General features: G+C 40.0%; 1 protein-coding gene across 2 annotated transcripts in view; it reads left to right on the top strand.

The window, feature by feature from the left end:
• F5 (coagulation factor V) overlaps positions 1 to 18,177 on the top strand; it is a 77,630-nt gene that overhangs the window by 40,014 nt on the left and 19,439 nt on the right. For both annotated transcript variants that reach the window (XM_081299051.1, XM_081299052.1), the window contains exons 6-13: positions 870 to 1,091; positions 2,414 to 2,579; positions 5,544 to 5,721; positions 7,257 to 7,356; positions 7,759 to 7,970; positions 9,028 to 9,178; positions 11,222 to 11,434; positions 12,607 to 15,130. In XM_081299051.1, coding sequence (XP_081155177.1) covers positions 870 to 1,091; positions 2,414 to 2,579; positions 5,544 to 5,721; positions 7,257 to 7,356; positions 7,759 to 7,970; positions 9,028 to 9,178; positions 11,222 to 11,434; positions 12,607 to 15,130 — 3,766 coding nt within the window. The remainder of the gene's footprint in view (positions 1 to 869; positions 1,092 to 2,413; positions 2,580 to 5,543; positions 5,722 to 7,256; positions 7,357 to 7,758; positions 7,971 to 9,027; positions 9,179 to 11,221; positions 11,435 to 12,606; positions 15,131 to 18,177) is intronic.

The raw sequence follows: 18,177 nt of genomic DNA on the forward strand, positions 1-18,177 counted from the left end.
ACAGCCTCCTACTTTCAGCTTGTACCAGTGCTGCCAGACTCCCTGCATTGTTACAGTGGTCTCCAGAACAGTTCGAGCCCCTCAAAGGGTAGGAACTGATACTCCGTCCCGTGATCTAGTGTCTGGTGATTATAGATCTGAAATTTAAAGCCCATGAGAGAGACAGAAACCAGGATTAAAATATCCTACTGAGCAAATAAGCATTTTTCCAGTTGCTGTGGAAGCGAAGAAGAAGCAAAACTAAGCTTTTGTCCTCAGTTCTCATTACTCCATCCATGAAACACTCCCAGGGGCCCAGCATAATGAGGACATCCACAGCATTTTAAGGAGAGCCTGTGACCCAAAGTCAAACAATCAAATGTGAATGAGAAAGCAATAGAAAGTCCCCCCTGTAGGCAGCGCTTTGTCCCTGTCTAGGGAAGAAGAGGAAAGCTTTTGGATGCAGCCTTATTGGAGGTTCTCGTTGGATTCCTTCCAACTGAGAGCAGACTGGTGTGGCCGGCCACCCTGTCTTGCCCAGGATTCTACCAGTTCTCATACTGAGAGTCCTGGGTAAGTCAGGACAGTTGGCCACCTACTCAGTCCCCTCCGTGGCTTAATCCCTCAGCACTCCCATGTTTCTAAACTAATGTCCCCCAGCTCTAACTCTGACCTTGGTAACTTGCTGCTATTTACTGCAGTGGGCTATGACTGCTCCTTTTGCTGTCACTCTGTAGGACAGCACCACAACTGGAGCATCTGCTCCCCATCCCAAACTTCACAGAATGCCTGCCATAGAGCGGGTGCTTGCTGTGCATTGGGAAGTGAACTTTTACCACAGAACAGTGAACTGAATGCCTGTAGCAGCCTCTTCTCTCCTATTCTCTCAGATATAGCGGTTTGTGCCCACGATCACGTCAGCTGGCATCTGATTGGAATGAGTTCTGGGCCAGAGCTGTTCTCCATCCATTTCAATGGCCAGGTCCTGGAGCAGAGCCACCACAAGGTCTCCGTCCTCAACCTCGCCAGTGCGACATCCACTACTGCAAACATGACCATGAGCCCAGAGGGGAAGTGGATCATCTCTTCTTTCATCCCCAAACACTTCCAAGGCAAGGCACTCTTCTGACAGGCTTGCTTCCCTTGCACCAGCACCCCCTTTCACCTTTCAAGCCACCCCACTCCCCGATACACATGCCCTGGTTCCTAACAGAATTTAGATGCTCTGCTTCTAGACGTAGAACCAGGGCTTGGGGATGAAGGAAGTGAAGGAATTGGCATAGATTTTTTTTTTAAATGATGCAAAAGCTGAAGAGAGCTCTACTTCCTCGAAAGGAAAAAAAGAGGAAGGAAACAAATGCTACGGAGAGGAATTCTTTCTTGGGGGTTGTCAAATGTAGCCAAAAGGACAGACAGACACCCACAAACTATAGAGGCAACAAGGCTCCAAGAGTGCTAAAATTTTAACATAGAAACTACCCTGTAGGATGGGATGAGCACAAGCCTGCCACAGGGAGCTTGTCTGAGGAGTGCTGAGTGAATCATGCACAGCCCATATCCCAGGGGTGGCTGTGGAGAATGTCAAGGAAGTAAGGTAGGATTGTGGCATCATACACACACAACCGCTGGTTGTTCTATTGCACATTTTTGCTTTAAAACTATTAATTGTAGGGATCATGTGTATAGAGACTAAAATCTAAGTAAATGATACCTCTATACAAATCATTTTGTTACCAAACTAACGTGTGTCAGCAACACATGCTAGGAAGAAGTACTCCATGGTATCCTTTGGTTTTCTTTTCACACTGAGCAACTAAAATTATGTTCAAAGTAACAAAATTGCCACAATATCCATGGAAGATACAGTTCCTAATAATAATAAGACAAAAATAGAAATAACATTAATCAAGGATAAGCACCATTCTGTGTTATAATTTAATCTTAAATGACAATTTCATTAACTATGTATTGATGTTATCTTCCTTTTTCAAAGACAAATAACAGGAAAAATAAGAATTCACAAGATCTAAATTATAGGGTTTGCTTTTACATTTTGTGGTGCTGGGATAGGACACAGGGCTTCCCACATGCCGAGATTTACCACAGAGCTATACCCCAAGCCTTAGTCACAGACTTTTAAGGGCTTAGAAATTACAAGAAATCTTCCTGCTCCAGAAGAAACAAAGGGACTGTTCCCAGGTGTTTCCTCTAGCAAGGGTTGTCACTCTTACCTCCTCCCCTCCACTGCTTGGCACTCTTACTTCTGCAGGCCACAGACGGAGTTCCTAACCAAAATGCTCAGAAGTTTGGAAGCCTGAGCATTACTTTCACTGTTATTGTTTAAATTTTCCCCAAATTCATTTTTAAAAATATGTGTTTTTGATCAACAATTTCTTTTCTCATGTTCTTTCCCTATATTTATGTCCTACTACAGCTGGGATGCAGGCTTACATTGACGTTAAAAACTGCCCCAAAAAAACCAGGAATCCTAAGAAACTAACCCGAGACCAGAGGCGGCACATCAAGAGGTGGGAATACTTCATTGCTGCAGAGGAAGTCATCTGGGACTATGCACCTATCATACCAGCAAACATGGACAAGTGAGTGCCTGGGGTTTGTTTCACTCTGCAAAGGTTTGAGATCTGTTCTGGAGGGCCCGACATATGTGGGTGAAGTGTCACAGTGGACAGCTTTCCCCGGGGACACATGTGATTGTTTCCATTCAGATCTCCTTGTCAAAGTCAACCATGCATGACCCCAAACTAACTCAGGGAATTCAGCCCAGTAACAGCAATCACTGTAACAGCAGCCCCTCTATGAAAGCTTGCCATTGCCAAGCACAGCACTCAATACTTCCTATGAGCTTTACTTCATTCAGTTCTACAAGTTAGGGACTGCTCTTGACTTTTTATAGGAGAGGGATTATGTCAGAGATATTAAGAAATCTGGAAATGTGAATAGCTCTTGAACAGTTGAGAAACACTGAATTCACTCATCATAAGAGAAATGCAAATTAAGCCTCATTGGAATATTGTTTTTTAGCCTATTGGGCTCAGTTCATATGTCAGGCTGTGGAATATAAGTATGGTCATATATTACTGGTAGCAGAATACATTGTTAAAGCCATTCAGGAACTTGGGAAAATGTATCAAATTATAAATACATATATCGCCCTCACAGCCAGCAATCCCACTCTGGGAATTTAGCTACATAGGCCTTCCTGTTCACAGGTAAGATGATGGACATTTAGGGCATTCAGTACTGTTAGCAGTAGCAAAAGATCAAAACAACCCAACTGTCTAGCAACAGGAAGCATGTTTAATAAATTATGATATAATACAATGGAATACTGTGTATCTGCTAAAAGTCAAACAGACAGAAAAGGATGCCAAATGTTCTCTATATGCTAATATAAAAAGTCCTAGAAGATATGTCACTAAGTTAGAGTCAAGATGTAGTACAGAGGAAAAAACAGCCACCTTTTGTTAAGGGAACAGGGAGATAAGAATATTTATATTTGCAAGTAATATTTGCATAAAGATTCTGGAATTACACATATGAAATTAATATGTCAAAATTTGGGAAGCATATCAGTTTCACTGTAGTAAAATCATGGAAATATATGAGGAGGCTGATTCATAGTTAGGTAGGGAGGGGGAGCATGGGAGGAATAGATGAATTCTAGATAGGGCAGAGGGGTGGGAGGGAAAAGGAGGAGACAGGGGATTAGCAAGGATGGTGGCATGTGATGGACATCATTATCCAAAGTACATGTATGGAGACACAAATTGGTGTCAACATACTTTATATACAACCAGAGACGTGAAAAATTGTGCTGTATAAGTGTAATAAGAATTGTAATACATTCCACTGTCATTTATTTTTTTAAAAAAATCAATAAATAAGTAAAATTTAAAAACAAGGAAAAAAAGAAATTTGGCCAGATTTGCAGGTAAATGGATGAAGTCGGAGAATATAATGCTAAGAGAAGCAAGCCAATCCCAAAAAACCAAAGGCCAAATGTTTTCTTTGATATGAGGATGCTGACTCATAATGGCAATGGGGGGGGGCATGGGAGTAGTGGAGGAACTTTAGATAGGGCAAAGGGGAGGGAGGGGAAAGGATGGGGCAAGGGGGTAGGAATGATGGGGAATGAGTGAGACATCACTACCCTAAGTACATGTATGAAGACACGAATGGTGGGGAAATACTTTGTGTACAGTGACTTGAAAAATTGTGCTCTATATGTGTAATATGAAATGAATTGCATTCTGACATCATGTATAAGAAATTAGAATAAATAATTTAATCATAAAAAGATCCAGTTATAGAACATTAAATGATATAAATAAATCTCCAATATGTTATTCTTATAAGCCTAAAATTACCATACAATTTCATAATGGAGAACTCCAGCTTGATATAATGCTCTTTTAAAGCTTTTACCTTAAAGACTTGTATACCTGGAAGTTATGAACACGTTTAATATACAAAGAAGAGTAATAGCACCACAATTACATTGATGGTTTTATATTAACCAAGTTTAGCTTTTAAAGAAATAACATAATACAATATTCAAAAATAACAGTTGTTGTTTAATTTCTTTAAGATTACTTGTTCTAGGGCTGGGGTTGTGGCTCAGTGGTAGAGTGCTCACCTAGCAGGCATGAGGCACTGGGTTCGATCCTCTGCACCACATAAAAATGAAATAAAGATATTGTGTTTTCACCTACAACTAAAAATAAATATTTTAAAAACGATTACTTGCTATAAAAAATTTAATAAGTTTTTATTTACTTAATATTAAAAACTTACCACAATGTTATGGGTAAAAAAAAAATGGCCAGGATTATATAATTAGTGACACAACTGAGATAGGAATCTCTGGGCTCCTTTGGCAATAATTAGTGTTTTTCACTGCTCAAAATAAATGCATAAAATTAATACTCTATCATGGAGCATCTGCTTTTGCCAACTAAGGCAGAAAAGAGCATCAGAGGAAAGTGCTTTATTGCTGGCCCTAAATCACTTATCCTGGTGGCTACAGAAGATGGGTGAAGGAGGTCAGTTTTGGGTCTGCACCTGAGATTGGGTGAATAGTGAGAGGGAGAGCTCAAGAGCTCAGAGAGCTATGATTAATAAAGATGGTGGAACTTCCTGGTTAGCAAAGTGCTTTGGGGGACTGAGAAGCACCTGAAAGCCAATAAGGGAATCGTAGACTGAGTGACAGGAAAGACTGAAAAATGTCTAGTGTGTCCTATCCTTTCCTGCAATGTGGCCGTTTTTCCAGGGGCATCTAAAGGTCTGCTGCCTGAGAATGACAGAAAGGTCTAATCTGGTACCTGGGACTCTACCAGTGGTGGAAGAGACCACTAAGAAGTTTCTAGTTTTCCAACAAGATAGAAGACATCAGGACCTTGCAAACTACAGAAATTTTTACAGAACTTGCATTTTAGCTAGCCCAAAAGCAGAACTTGTAAGCACAGGATTTCCCCATCTTACTGGGTCTGTACTTGAGGAAGTGGTTTAATTTTTCTCTGTTATTATTTCATTTCATTCTAAAGAAAATACAGGTCTCTGCACTTGGACAATTTCTCAAATCAAATTGGAAAATATTATAAGAAAGTTGTTTACAAACAGTACCAAGATGAGACCTTCACCAAACGTGTAGAGAATTCCAATATCAAAGAAGAAGGAATTTTGGGCCCTATTATCAGAGCCCAGGTCAGAGATACTCTCAAAGTAAGTAACCTAAAGAACTATGAAAGAAATGAAATGGCAAAAAGAGATCACGGCATGCCTAGTTGTTTATATTTAAAAGAAAAAAGTGCTCATGCAGTTTTTAATTTAAAAATGATTAACACATTTTGCATTTATTTATAAACTTCTCAATAATTCAAAAGTCCTGGGACATATCATCAAATTACAAATGAAAGAAACAAAAGAGTGAATGTATTGGGTGGAGTATAACAAGAAATCAAAGAAAACAAAGCCACAAATAAGTAAAACAAAATCCATATCATATGATCCTAAGAGACCACATGCAAATTTGGTCCTAAACTTTATGATAGCCAACTAGAAAAGGAAATACGCCAGAGCGAGACTTATGCAACCATAAAAGAACCACAGTTTTCTGATACTGAGACCTAAGAAATTCTGCCCATAGATCCTGCAAGAGAGGGGGCTGTACAATGTGGCAGACAGCATCTTTCACAAAATTCCTACAACTTTTGCAGAATGTAAACTGCTATGCAGGGTCTTTAAAATAATGTATCTCATATTTTGTCACAGTAAACACAATGGAGTAAAACCAATTCTTTAATATGGTCTAGGTATGTAGTTCTCTAAAGATTGGTCTCTGATAAAGGTAAATTGAGATATGGATTAAGAACTTGGAGTTTTCATCAGATAGTTCTTCTTAAATATTACGTCATATCATTGAGATACATAAGAACTGGGCAGCAGGAAATAGAAGGTTTTAATCTTTGGCAAGATCCTAGGATATAGTAATCCACAGTTTACTGTGGATGATTTAAAGGCTTTGGTTATCAGCCATGCAGAAGATAAGAATAAGACTCTCATTGGAAGGTTAGAAGGCTTAAGCCTATGCTGTTCATTCCTAAACAGCAAAAGAACAAAAACATTCCTCACTTCTCCCCTTCCTCATTTCTGGTTCCTTCTTGGTACTCTACTAGGTATAAATATGCCTCATTGGGAATTCAAGGTCTGGATATTTGTACCCTTCAGGAAGATGGCTTTAATGACGGTGGTCCTAGGAGATCTAGCAAGAGAGGGACCATGGCCTAGAGATGAGAAGGACCAGGTTTGAAATGAGGTGTGATCCAAACTAAAAGGAGACCAGGAACCAGGTGGAGACCAGCTTGCAGAGGGTGATACACTAGGAGGAAAAATGTAATCTCTCCCAGGCTGTCCTCTAAGCTCTTCCACTTAATATGAGTGTGAACTTCTCAAAGCCTCTTGCCACATTTCAGGAGAGGTAAACGAACTAATTTTCTCCTGTGCATATATAGGCACATGTGTGCACCTCAAAAATTTTTCAAACAAAATCAGAAAATATTATAAGAAAGTCATTTACAAAGGGCACCAAGATGAGACCTCCACCAAATTCAAGGAGAATTCCATACCAAAAAAGAAAAAATTGGGGGTCCTATTATCAGAGCACATGCACACATACACGGTAAATCTGCAAAGATGACGTCCTTTATTAGTTCTCTTGAGTGACCTTAAACACTGAAGAAATAAATCTAACCTTGTAGATCGTGTTCAAAAATATGGCCAGCCGAGTCTACAGTATTTACCCTCATGGAGTGACCTTCTCTCCTTATGAAGATGAAGTCAACTCTTCCTCCACCTCAGGTTGGAATCTTTCACTTCCTACTGAAAGAACTAGTGGTCTCTGAGAGGCTGCCATATTTTTCTATTGCCCTCCTTGCCCTGTAGTATAACCAGTTAATTGTTTACACCCAGGGATATCCTATGAATCACACCCAAATCATTCTCACTTCAGGCAATTTGTCTGTAGTAACGACACAACATGGTAACCATTATTAATGTCATGGCGGCCCCTAGTGGAACAATACTGGATGGCTACATGCTAGTCAGCATTCAAGGAGTGTTTCACAAATGGTAAAAAAAAAAAGTATCGCCCCCCCTCCCCATTATTAATTGGTTCTGATGAGAGTTAAAATATTTGTTTTTTGTTCATTATAATGAGATCATTTTCTATATGCAAACGAAACTGAAGGCATTTTCTTTCAGGTAGTCACACCATGATCAGAGCAGTTCAACCAGGAGAAACCTATACTTACAAGTGGAACATCCTAGAGCTCGATGAACCCACAGAAAATGATGCCCAGTGCTTAACAAGACCTTACTACAGTGATGTGGACGTCACAAGGGACATTGCCTCTGGGCTTATAGGACTACTTCTAATTTGTAAGAGCAGATCACTGGACAAGAGAGGCATACAGGTATTTTGTCTGTGAGGTAACCCCTCAGAAATTCTGGGAGTTTCTTCTGGATGAAACAAGCTAGATGTCCTTGCTAAATAAGTGGGTTTCCTTCTACAGAACAGTAATTTCCAGATAATTTTCTTTAGCATGTGAGTGATGACATTTACCATTTTGGTTATTATTTTTTAATTTTCTGTTTCATTTGGACTCTGACTGCACAAGGCAAATTTATAGTGTGATATCATATTTTGTCTTAGTTTCAAACCCCATGTCTGTTAGTGAGGAAGTCACTTAGCTTTTACTAATTTCTTCATTTTATCAAATGGGCAATACCCCTGCTAAAAATTGCACAGAGAGGCTTGGGAGCTCAGTGATATATCACCTGGTAAAGTAGAAAGCTTAGCACCCAACTTTTTTCATTTCTAGAGACCCACAATAGAGTGACAGGAAAGACTCCATGAAAGCAGGTGCACTTGGAGACACCATTTCTAGTGAAGCTGTACCAGACAGTGGTCTTTCCCTGGTGAAACTTAATTACATAGAAGAATGTGATCAGAGTTGGTTTTCCAAGCTTATCTTCACTGAAAATTAATATCTCAAAGCAATAACCTAAAATTCCCACTTAGGCTTAGTAACAGTAAAAGAGGCACATCCCAAGGCATACTGAAAAAATAGATGCCTAGGAAAAATCAGAAATAGATACTTGGAAGATCCTGATATGTTAAGCAGGTGGGAAGAGGTAGGAGAGGCATGAGCCTTCCCTACTGAATCCTTCTGTTTTGGCCTCTGCTACTATTTGGAACACACGAATCAATCACACTTGAAAGGTGTTCAGTTAAGAGGTAAGAGACATGCAGCTGTGATTTTTCCTCTGGGATATTTTAGTCTCTGAATTTTAGATTCTTCTATTTGAGTTTGTATACTAGCTTATTATTAGTTCTGACAAATGCTTGGTACAAAACAGGCTCTCAGTGCCTTGAACTGAGTAGTCCCCAGGACAGTGCCCCTCTGGTGTCTGAAGAACTTGGTGTCAGCAGGAACATTTGTCTCTGAACACAGCCCTTTCACCTTCCAGAAAGCAGCAGACATTGAGCAACAGGCTGTGTTTGCAGTGTTCGATGAGAACAAGAGCTGGTACATTGAAGACAACATCAACAAATTTTGTGAAAATCCTGATGAGGTGAAACGTGACGACCCCAAGTTCTATCAGTCCAACATCATGAGCAGTAAGTCGGGGCACTGTTTTTGTGCATGAGGTTCTAACTCCTGTGGTGGAAGTAAGCCTGTGACTAGAGGCAGAGACAGGGGTGTGAATATATGCACTGAAAAGCAGTTCTCTTATCCTTACTTCAAATTCAAGGACTTGGTGACAAAACCCTGGGGTGATAGAGTGCTTATGTAAGCACTGGGTTCAATCTTCAGTACCACGTAAAAATAAATAAAAAAGGTATTGTGTCAATCTACAACTTTTATTTATTTATAAAAGAAAACCTGGGATGATGTCATTGCAGCCAAGGCTTGTTATGTTTTAAGCAAGAAGTCAAAGACTAGTCATCCTAGGCACTTCTTGGTCTCCTACTCCTAATGTGTATTTGTATGTGTGTGTGTGCCTGTGCATATGTATGAATGCATGTGTGTGTACATGTGTGCACACGTGTGTGTGGGTAGATGTGTGTGCACATGCCCTGGGCAGTGAGGAAGGAAGCAGGGAAGGTGCTACAGGCCCTGCTCAGTGGTATTTGGGAACTTTACTCTTGTGCAGGGTGAATACTCCTTATTTAAGGTCGGGGTGGAAACAAGATAGGTAATCCAAAACTGGTTTGTCAAGTCAAAATAAAGCAAAATGAGTCTGGGGACCCAAAAGTCTGGGAAAGGCAATGCATGGAGAGGTTTTAAGGGAGCAGTACAAAGTTCAGAACAGAAGGAATTCCCTGAGCTGGGGTTCAGCCATTTGCTGCACTTTCAAAGTTCACCGCCATGGGGAATCTGAGAGAACTTTCACTGAGGCAGCTAGAAGCAGACTTCTCCACAATAGACAGGGTCTCTCTTGTGCCTCAGAGTCAAGAGTCACCTTCTCTGATCCTCTAACTCTGAGGATGAATTCTCCAAGGGCTGTTCACATAGCTCCAAATGACTGACAATTGGGGAATACCAGAACTGACAAGTAATAAGACAAATCATTCTAAATGGAAGTTATTCTCAGCTTTCTTCACATAATTTCATTTCAGCAGTGAATGTAGACCAATGCTATCCAATAAAAATTACATATGAGTCACATATGTAATTTAAAATTTTCTGGTAGTCACATAAGAAGGAAAAGATAAATAAGTGATATTAATTTTAATAATGTATTTTATTCAACCTACTGTATTCTAGACATTATCATCTCAAAATACAATCAATACAAAAATTAATAAGATTTTTGTCTTTGAAATCCAGCATATATTTTATTTTTATTGCACATGTTTTTCTACCAAATTTCAAGTGTCCAATAGCCACTGTAGCCAGAGGCCACCATATTGGACAGTGTAGCTATGGACCACACACAACCATCTAAAATATGGTACAAACTAATAACATATATGTCAGTGGTTCAACATGTATGTGTTAAGTGCCCACTTGAAAGTTTGACCAGTGTCAAACTTTGTGCCAGTACTACAAGTATAGTAACAATCTAAGCAGATGTATGTCCTCTACTCATAGAAACTAGATCTTTGATTTGATTACCATGCTTAGTACTTAAGAAAAAAAGATGTTGCATAAAGCAGAAAATTATTAACTCAATACTTGAATGAAAACTGTAACTAATACAGATGAGATTAGATGACAATAAGAATGACAAAATAATCTCAATTTATACAGATGAGATTAGATGACAATAAGAATGACAAAATATGCTCTTTTAGGGGGACATTCATTTTTACTCAATGACCCATATTTCAAGAAGATGAATTTCTTATATTATTATCCTAGGTAGAATTATCCTGGACAATATTCTAAATTGAACTCCAAGACAAAGCACAGTACATAAAATATCTACTATACATTTGACAAATGAATGAAAGACATTATCTTTGTCTTGGTATCACTCACTTAGCTAACTTAGAGTAAGCCCCCCTGGGGAAGTCTGCATTTGACCTTCTAGCCACATTAGACCTGGGAAATGTTATCTTGAATGACCACTGCTTTGACACAACCAGATGAATGCTGGACTTAAACAGAATGAGATGCCTGCCCTTTGGGAGTTCTAATAGCCCTCACTCTTTCAGCTATCAACGGTTATGTGCCTGAAAGCATACCTACTCTAGGATTCTGCTTTGATGACACTGTCCAGTGGCACTTCTGCAGTGTGGGGACCCAGGATGATATTCTGACCATTCATTTCACTGGTCACTCATTCATCTATGGAAAAAGGCATGAGGATACCTTGACCCTCTTCCCTATGCGCGGAGAATCTGTGACTGTCACAATGGATAATGTTGGTGAGTAAGAGCGTGGACCCTTGGAGAGAAAGCTGACTTTGGATCTCTGGTAAGATCTGCTGAAGCTCCCCATATGACCACCACTGGTGGGTCCATTTCCCTGACCTCTGCAGGCTATCCTTCCACTGCTTCTTCAGTTTCTATCTGGGAAGTTAATGACTTAAATAGGTTCAGTCCTTTCGTTTGGGTTTCATTGATACAATCTCTGGGCCAAGTGGGAAGTAAAGACACACCACGGCAGAAGGATACAGCCTAACCCTGAGGAAGAAGCACAAATATTTCAGCCTCAGAGGAGCATTTCCTTTTATCAAAATGCACTTATCAACTTTTTAAGACTGCCATGTACCCAGGGTCAGCAGTTATCAGATACAGTGCTTTCAAGGCTGCCTTGGGACAACATTGGTATGTTAGACCTGACTTCCAATCCTGCTGTGCCACTCCATCTTTTATAACCTTGGACAAGTTATTTGGCCTTCCTGAGCTTCAAATTATTCATCTGAAAGACAGTGTAATAACGCCCTATAAAGCCACATCAGCCATGGGTTGTTGTCTGTACCAAGCGCCTGGCACTCCATAAGTCATGACTGTTGGAGACATCCAGGAAATCTCAAGTGTGTCAGAAATTTGTGCCATTTCAGAGACTCAAATTTGCCCTGGCCCCACCCAAATGATTTATTAGAGATGCCTAAATATGCCTTGTTTGTTGGAGTAGACCTCATCATCACCCCCTAACTCCAACTCTTAAACAAAATGCAGAGCTAACAGGATGTTAATGATATTCAAATCCATTTTATTCTTGATCCACCCCTTTGTTAATATATTCTCAAATAGTGACTCTAGCAATATCTGTGCTGAAGAGCTTTTTTCCCTCCCTAATCTCCATTAATATTTTTTAGTCTATATTCTGTTAAACAAGATAAGTACATATATCATGTCCTTGGATGCCACGGCAATGTTAAATTGCTTTAACACTTTTTTCTAAATATGCTATTCTCAGTTTATTTCCTATGTTATCATGACCAATAATCCAGTTCACAGACTGGCAGTGGTCCATCAACCACACTGAAGCATTCCCAGCTAAAGTTCACTAGAAAGAACTTGCTACAGTGAATCCTGGTGTTTTAATATCTTTTCCTGCACCTTCAGCCGTCTCTTCTCTCTCTCTTCTAAAGGAACTTGGATGATAACTACCATGAACTCCAATCCAAGAAGCAAAAACCTAAAGCTGAGATTCAGGGATGTTAAATGTATCCGGGATGATGATGACAACTCATATGATTTCTATGAATTTATAGCACCTACAGTCATGGGTACACGCAAAATGCATGATTCTTCAGAAAATGAACAAGAAGAAGACAACCCTGACTATGATTATCAGGATAAACTGGCTTCAGAACTTGGAATCAGGTCATTCAGAAACTCATCATTGAATCAGGAAGAGGATGAGTTCAACCTTACTGCCCTTGCTTTGGAGGACAGCTCCGAGTTCATTTTCCCAAGTAGAGATACAGCTATGGACTCAAATTTTTCTTCCCCGAGTAACATTAGTAGGCTCATAGCTAATAACCTCACAGAACCTCAGAAAACCCTTCCTCACCCAGGAGCCACAAGAGTTGATCCTCTGAGGGGTTACCTTGTTGGCTTAGGTGAGAACTCAGTTATCAACTCTTCCATGACAGAGCATTCCAGCCCATATTCTGAAGACCCTCTAGAGGATCCTCTGCAGTCAGATGTCACAGGGATAAGCCTGCTTCCACCTGGGGCAAAAGGACTGAGAAGTCCAGAGAGAGACCGAGTAGCAAAGCACAGGTTCTCCTGGATGAAATTACCAGCCCACAAATTTGGGAGGCATTTAAACCATGGCAACACTTCTTCCATAAGGAAACCCTGGAAGGAACTTCCTAGTGAGCCCTTACTCTTAAAACAAAAGAATCCATCCAAGACTTTGAATGGGAAATGGCATTTGGTTTCTGAAAAGGGTAGCTATGAAATAATCCAAGACACTGATGAAGATGTGGCTGTTAGTAAGCTGCCAAACAACCCCCAGAATGTCTCAGGGATGTGGGGAGGAAGCATCCCTCCTATAGACAAACCTAACAAGCCTAGTGACCACCCAAAGTTTCCTGGAGTTAGACATAAATCCTTACAGATAAGACAAGATGGAGGAAACAGTGGGCTGAAGAAAAGACCATTTCTCATCAGAACACGAAAAAAGAAAAAGGAAGAGAAGCTTGCATACCATGTTCCTCTCTCTCCAAGAGGATTTAATCCTCTAAGAGAAAAGTCCTACAACACATTTTCAGAAAGGATATTTGATCATTCATTGTTACCCCCAAAATCCAATGAAACATCTCTTCTTGAAGAACTTAATCAGACATCCACATCTGTCAATTTTGGCTGGACAGTCTCACTTCTTGACCATAATCAAAACACTCCAAATAATACTAGCCAGACAAGCTACCATCCAGATCTTTCTCAGACAGTGACCCCAGAAGAGCACTATCACACATTTCCTATCCAAGACCCTGATGGAACACACTCTACTGCAGACCCCAGTCACAGATCCTCTCCTCCAGAGCTCAGCCAGATGCTCGATTATGACCTGAGCCATGAATTCCACCCTGCTGACATGGGTCACATGTCCCCTTCATTGGAACCTGAAGGCTGGCAGACAACTCTCTCTCCAGATCCCAATTACCCATTCCTCTATTCAGACCAAGGTCAGATGACCTCCTCCTCCCCAGACCTCAGCCAGACAACCCCTTCCCCAGACCTCAGCAAGACAACCCCTTTCCCAGACCTCAGCCACACAACCCCTTCCCCAGACCTCAGCCAAACAGCTGTACCTCCAGTCCTTTATCAGATGCCCCCTTCCCCAGACCTCAGCCAGACAACACCCTCCCTAGACCTAGGCCAGAGGACCCTCTCTCAAGAACTTGGTCAGACAAGCCTGGACCCAGATGAGGGTCAGATAACTCTCTCACCAGAACTTGGTCAGATAAATCTGGACCCAGATCTGGATGGAATGACTCTCTCACCAGAACTTGGTCAGACAAACTTGGACCCATATGGGGGTCAGGTGGCCCTTTCTCCAGAACTTGGTCAGACAAACCTGGACCCAGATGAGGATCAGATAACCCTCTCACCAGAACTTGGTCAGATAAATCTGGACCCAGATGGGGGTCAGATGCCCCTTTCCCCAGGCCTCAGCCAGGTGACTCTCTCTCCAGACCTGGGTCAGACAATCCATCTTCCTAAACTCAGTCCTCCAGATCTTGATCATACAGCTTACCCTTCTGAGTCTAACCAGTTGTTGCCTCTTTCAGAATTCAGTCAGACCTTTCCTTATCCAGACTCTGTGCACATGCCATCTCCTCTGCCATCTCCAACACTTGGTGATGCTTTTGTATCCGAGGAATTTAATCCACTGGTTGTAGTGGGCCTTAGTGGAGATGATGGAGATTACATTGAGATCATTCCAAGGAAGGAAGTCCAAAGCAGCGAAGAAGACTATGTTGAAGTCGAGTATGTCGCCTATGATGACCCTTACCAAACTGATACTAGGACAGACATCAACTCTTCCAGAAACCCTGACAGCATTGCAGCATGGTACCTCCGCAGCAACAATGGAAACAAAAAATATTATTATATTGCTGCTGAAGAAATATCCTGGGATTATTCAAAATTTGCACAAAGGTTTGACTAGTTTTCTCCTTCTATATTCTCACTCTTTAACTACTGATTTAAAAAAAAAAAAAAAAGGAGCTCCAGTAGTGTGGGTAGATAATTTTGGGCAAATGACATTTATCAATATTTTGTAATATTTTCTGTATCAATTCAAAATTAGTTTCTCTACTTTAGATTACCTGGACAATATTAGAACAGTCACTGTGGGATGTCTATGATATTCTAGAGGTAAATAAGCCTCATCCTGTCTCCTCTTCTCTTACCATATGTGTTCTTACCCCCTCTTCTTGCTCCAGTTTCATCTATTCATAGCTATCAGCTAATCATTATGATTTAATTGAAGTTGGCTTCAAATCCAAGTTCTGATGCAGAAATCTCCTTTCTAATTTACTTGTTTACAACACAGAGTTTATAAAGGATCCATGCCCTTTCTTAAAAGATCATTTTCAATTCAGTATTGCTTAGGGTAGAAAGCCATATTTGGCTGGGCTCTATATTCTGGGATGAAGATACAAAGAGAGAAGAGAGAGGAGGAAAGGAGCAAGGCTTACTCAACTACAGATTCTTAGGGATGCCACAGGGTGACTGTGCATAAACTGTCTGGAAGTAGCTCATGACTCTTACAAAGCTACCTGTTACACCAATTAATTAAAAACAAAGTATAATTAGAGTATGTAAACACAATGTATAGTATGACTTAGGAACATTAGCCCATTAATCTGATGCCTGACATTTCCACATTAGAACTCTGTTTAAAATACTTTCTCCATGACTTCCTACTGAAAGGTAGCACCCATTACTCTATGGGAACAACCAGTTGTCCGAGGAGTTCTGAGGAAGACCCTGAGGGGATAGCTCTCAGGATCTGTGCAGAGTGGAAAGGGAAGGGATCAGCTCCTTCAAAATCTCAGCTCCTTCAAAATCGTGGGTCCCACTCAAGGCCTACAACCTACTTTTATGGCAAAGTTGTTTTGCCTACTCTGTGTGTTCTTTGAGATTGTGTTCTATGCTCAGAGTTGTATGGCTAAGGGGAAAAATACTGGAAAGAAGGCAGAGTAAGATTTTATGTTGATGGTTATGGAATATAACAAATATGATGGGCTTGACAGACGAGCTTTTGACTTATTTCCTTAGGCTTGGGAGATTTGAGAATCAGTGGAAAAATTTGACATTACTGGCCCCAGACTGAGCTGATGAAAAAACATGGAGAATAATGACCTGTATTTACATTTTTAATTAAACGTTTTATGTAATGATTGTAGATTCATATGTAGTTACGAGAAACAATACAGAGAGTCCTTATATAATTTCCCTGTTTTTCCCAGTGGTAATATCTTGCAAAATTATAATCTTCCATCACAATCAGTATACAGACATCAATACTGTGAGCATGTAGAACATTCCATTGCCTCAGAAGTTCCTCTTGCTGCCTTTTTGTAGTAATGTCTCTTCCCACCACCTCCTGTCTGCTGACAATTTTATGCTGGACTCTATTCCGTATTTTTTTTTGTCATTTTAAGAATATTACGTAAATGCAATATATAACTTTTGGAGACTGTCATTTTTCACTAAGCATAATTCTCCAGAGATTCATCCAGGTTTTTGCATAATGCATCGGTAGTTCATGCTATTGCTGTGTTCCATAAGATGTGCTGTGCCACAGTTTTTTGTTGTTTGTATATATTTAAGGTATAGGACATGATGTTTCTCTATATATGTAAATTTGAAATATCTCAGTCTGGCTAATTTACTTTTGCAATACCTCAAATACTTACTTTTTGTGATGAGTATACTTAAAATCTACTCTTAGTGATTTTTAAGAGTACACTACACTGTTATTAACCATAGTCACCATGTTGTGCAATAGACCTCCTGAAATGAAAGTATTCTTCCCAACAAACAAAATTGTGTATGTTTTGACCAACATCTTTCCTTCTTCAAAGTCTCTGATAACTACCATTCTATTCTCTAGTTTAATGTTTCCAGATTCCTTATATAATTGAGATCATATGGTATTTGTGTTCTGTGCTGGCTTATTTCATTTCACACAATGCCCTCCAGATTCATCCATGTTGTTGAAAATACATAATTTCCTACTTTTTAAAGTTTATGGTGCTCCATTGTGGATATATGCCATGTTGTCTTTGTCCATTCACCCACTGGTGGGCACTTAGGTTCATTCCACATCCTGGCTGTTGTGGACAGTGACTCAGTGAATGCGGAGTGCAGGGGTCTCTCTTCATTTTCTTTGGATACATGCCTAGAAGTAGCACTGCTGGGCACGGAGTAGTTCTATTTTTAATTTTCTGAGGAACTGCTATACTGCTTTTCATATGGCTGTAAACTAATTTAACTCTATCTGTACCAACTAATTTAACTATGCCCTGTACCAACAGGGTACAGGGTTCCCTTTTTTCCATGTCCTGTCCACACTTACCTCTTGTCTTTTTTATAAGACATCCTAACAGATATAAAGTGAAATCTCACTGTGGTTTTAATTTGCATTTCTTTGATTATTCGTAATGTTTAGCATTTGTCATATACCTGTTGGCCCATTTGTATTTCTCCTTTTGAGAAAAACATATTCAGGTCCTTTTCTCATTTTCATTCAGATTATTTGGGTTTTCATTATCTCCTATTCCACAGATTGTCTCTTAAGTTTGTTGATGATTGTTTCCTTTGTCATGCACATTTTTAGTTTAATAAAATCCCATTTGTCTATTTGCTTTTGTTACCTTTTTACGGAGTCATAGCCAAAACTATCTTTGCCCAGACCAATGTCAAAAAGCTTCGTAGTAATGCATTTAGCAAAAGCAGCTTCAGAGAGTAGCCGCTTTCATGGTACAAAACAATTGTCCACCCAGGCCCTTCCACAGAGGTGACCTTCTAACTCAGCTGGCCATTGTCACCTGACAGCCCAAGTTCTGCTTCTGACACTGCTTGGTGAATGACCCTGTCTGCCTTTGATATTAAAATCTATGTCAATATGTACTTATATTTGTTTATCTACTTAAGTATTTGATAAAAAATCTCATGATACATAATTTACTACATAT

This window comes from Spermophilus citellus (genome assembly GCF_964194105.1).
Source record: "Spermophilus citellus genome assembly, chromosome: 6".
Classification (NCBI taxonomy): Eukaryota; Metazoa; Chordata; class Mammalia; order Rodentia; family Sciuridae; genus Spermophilus; species Spermophilus citellus.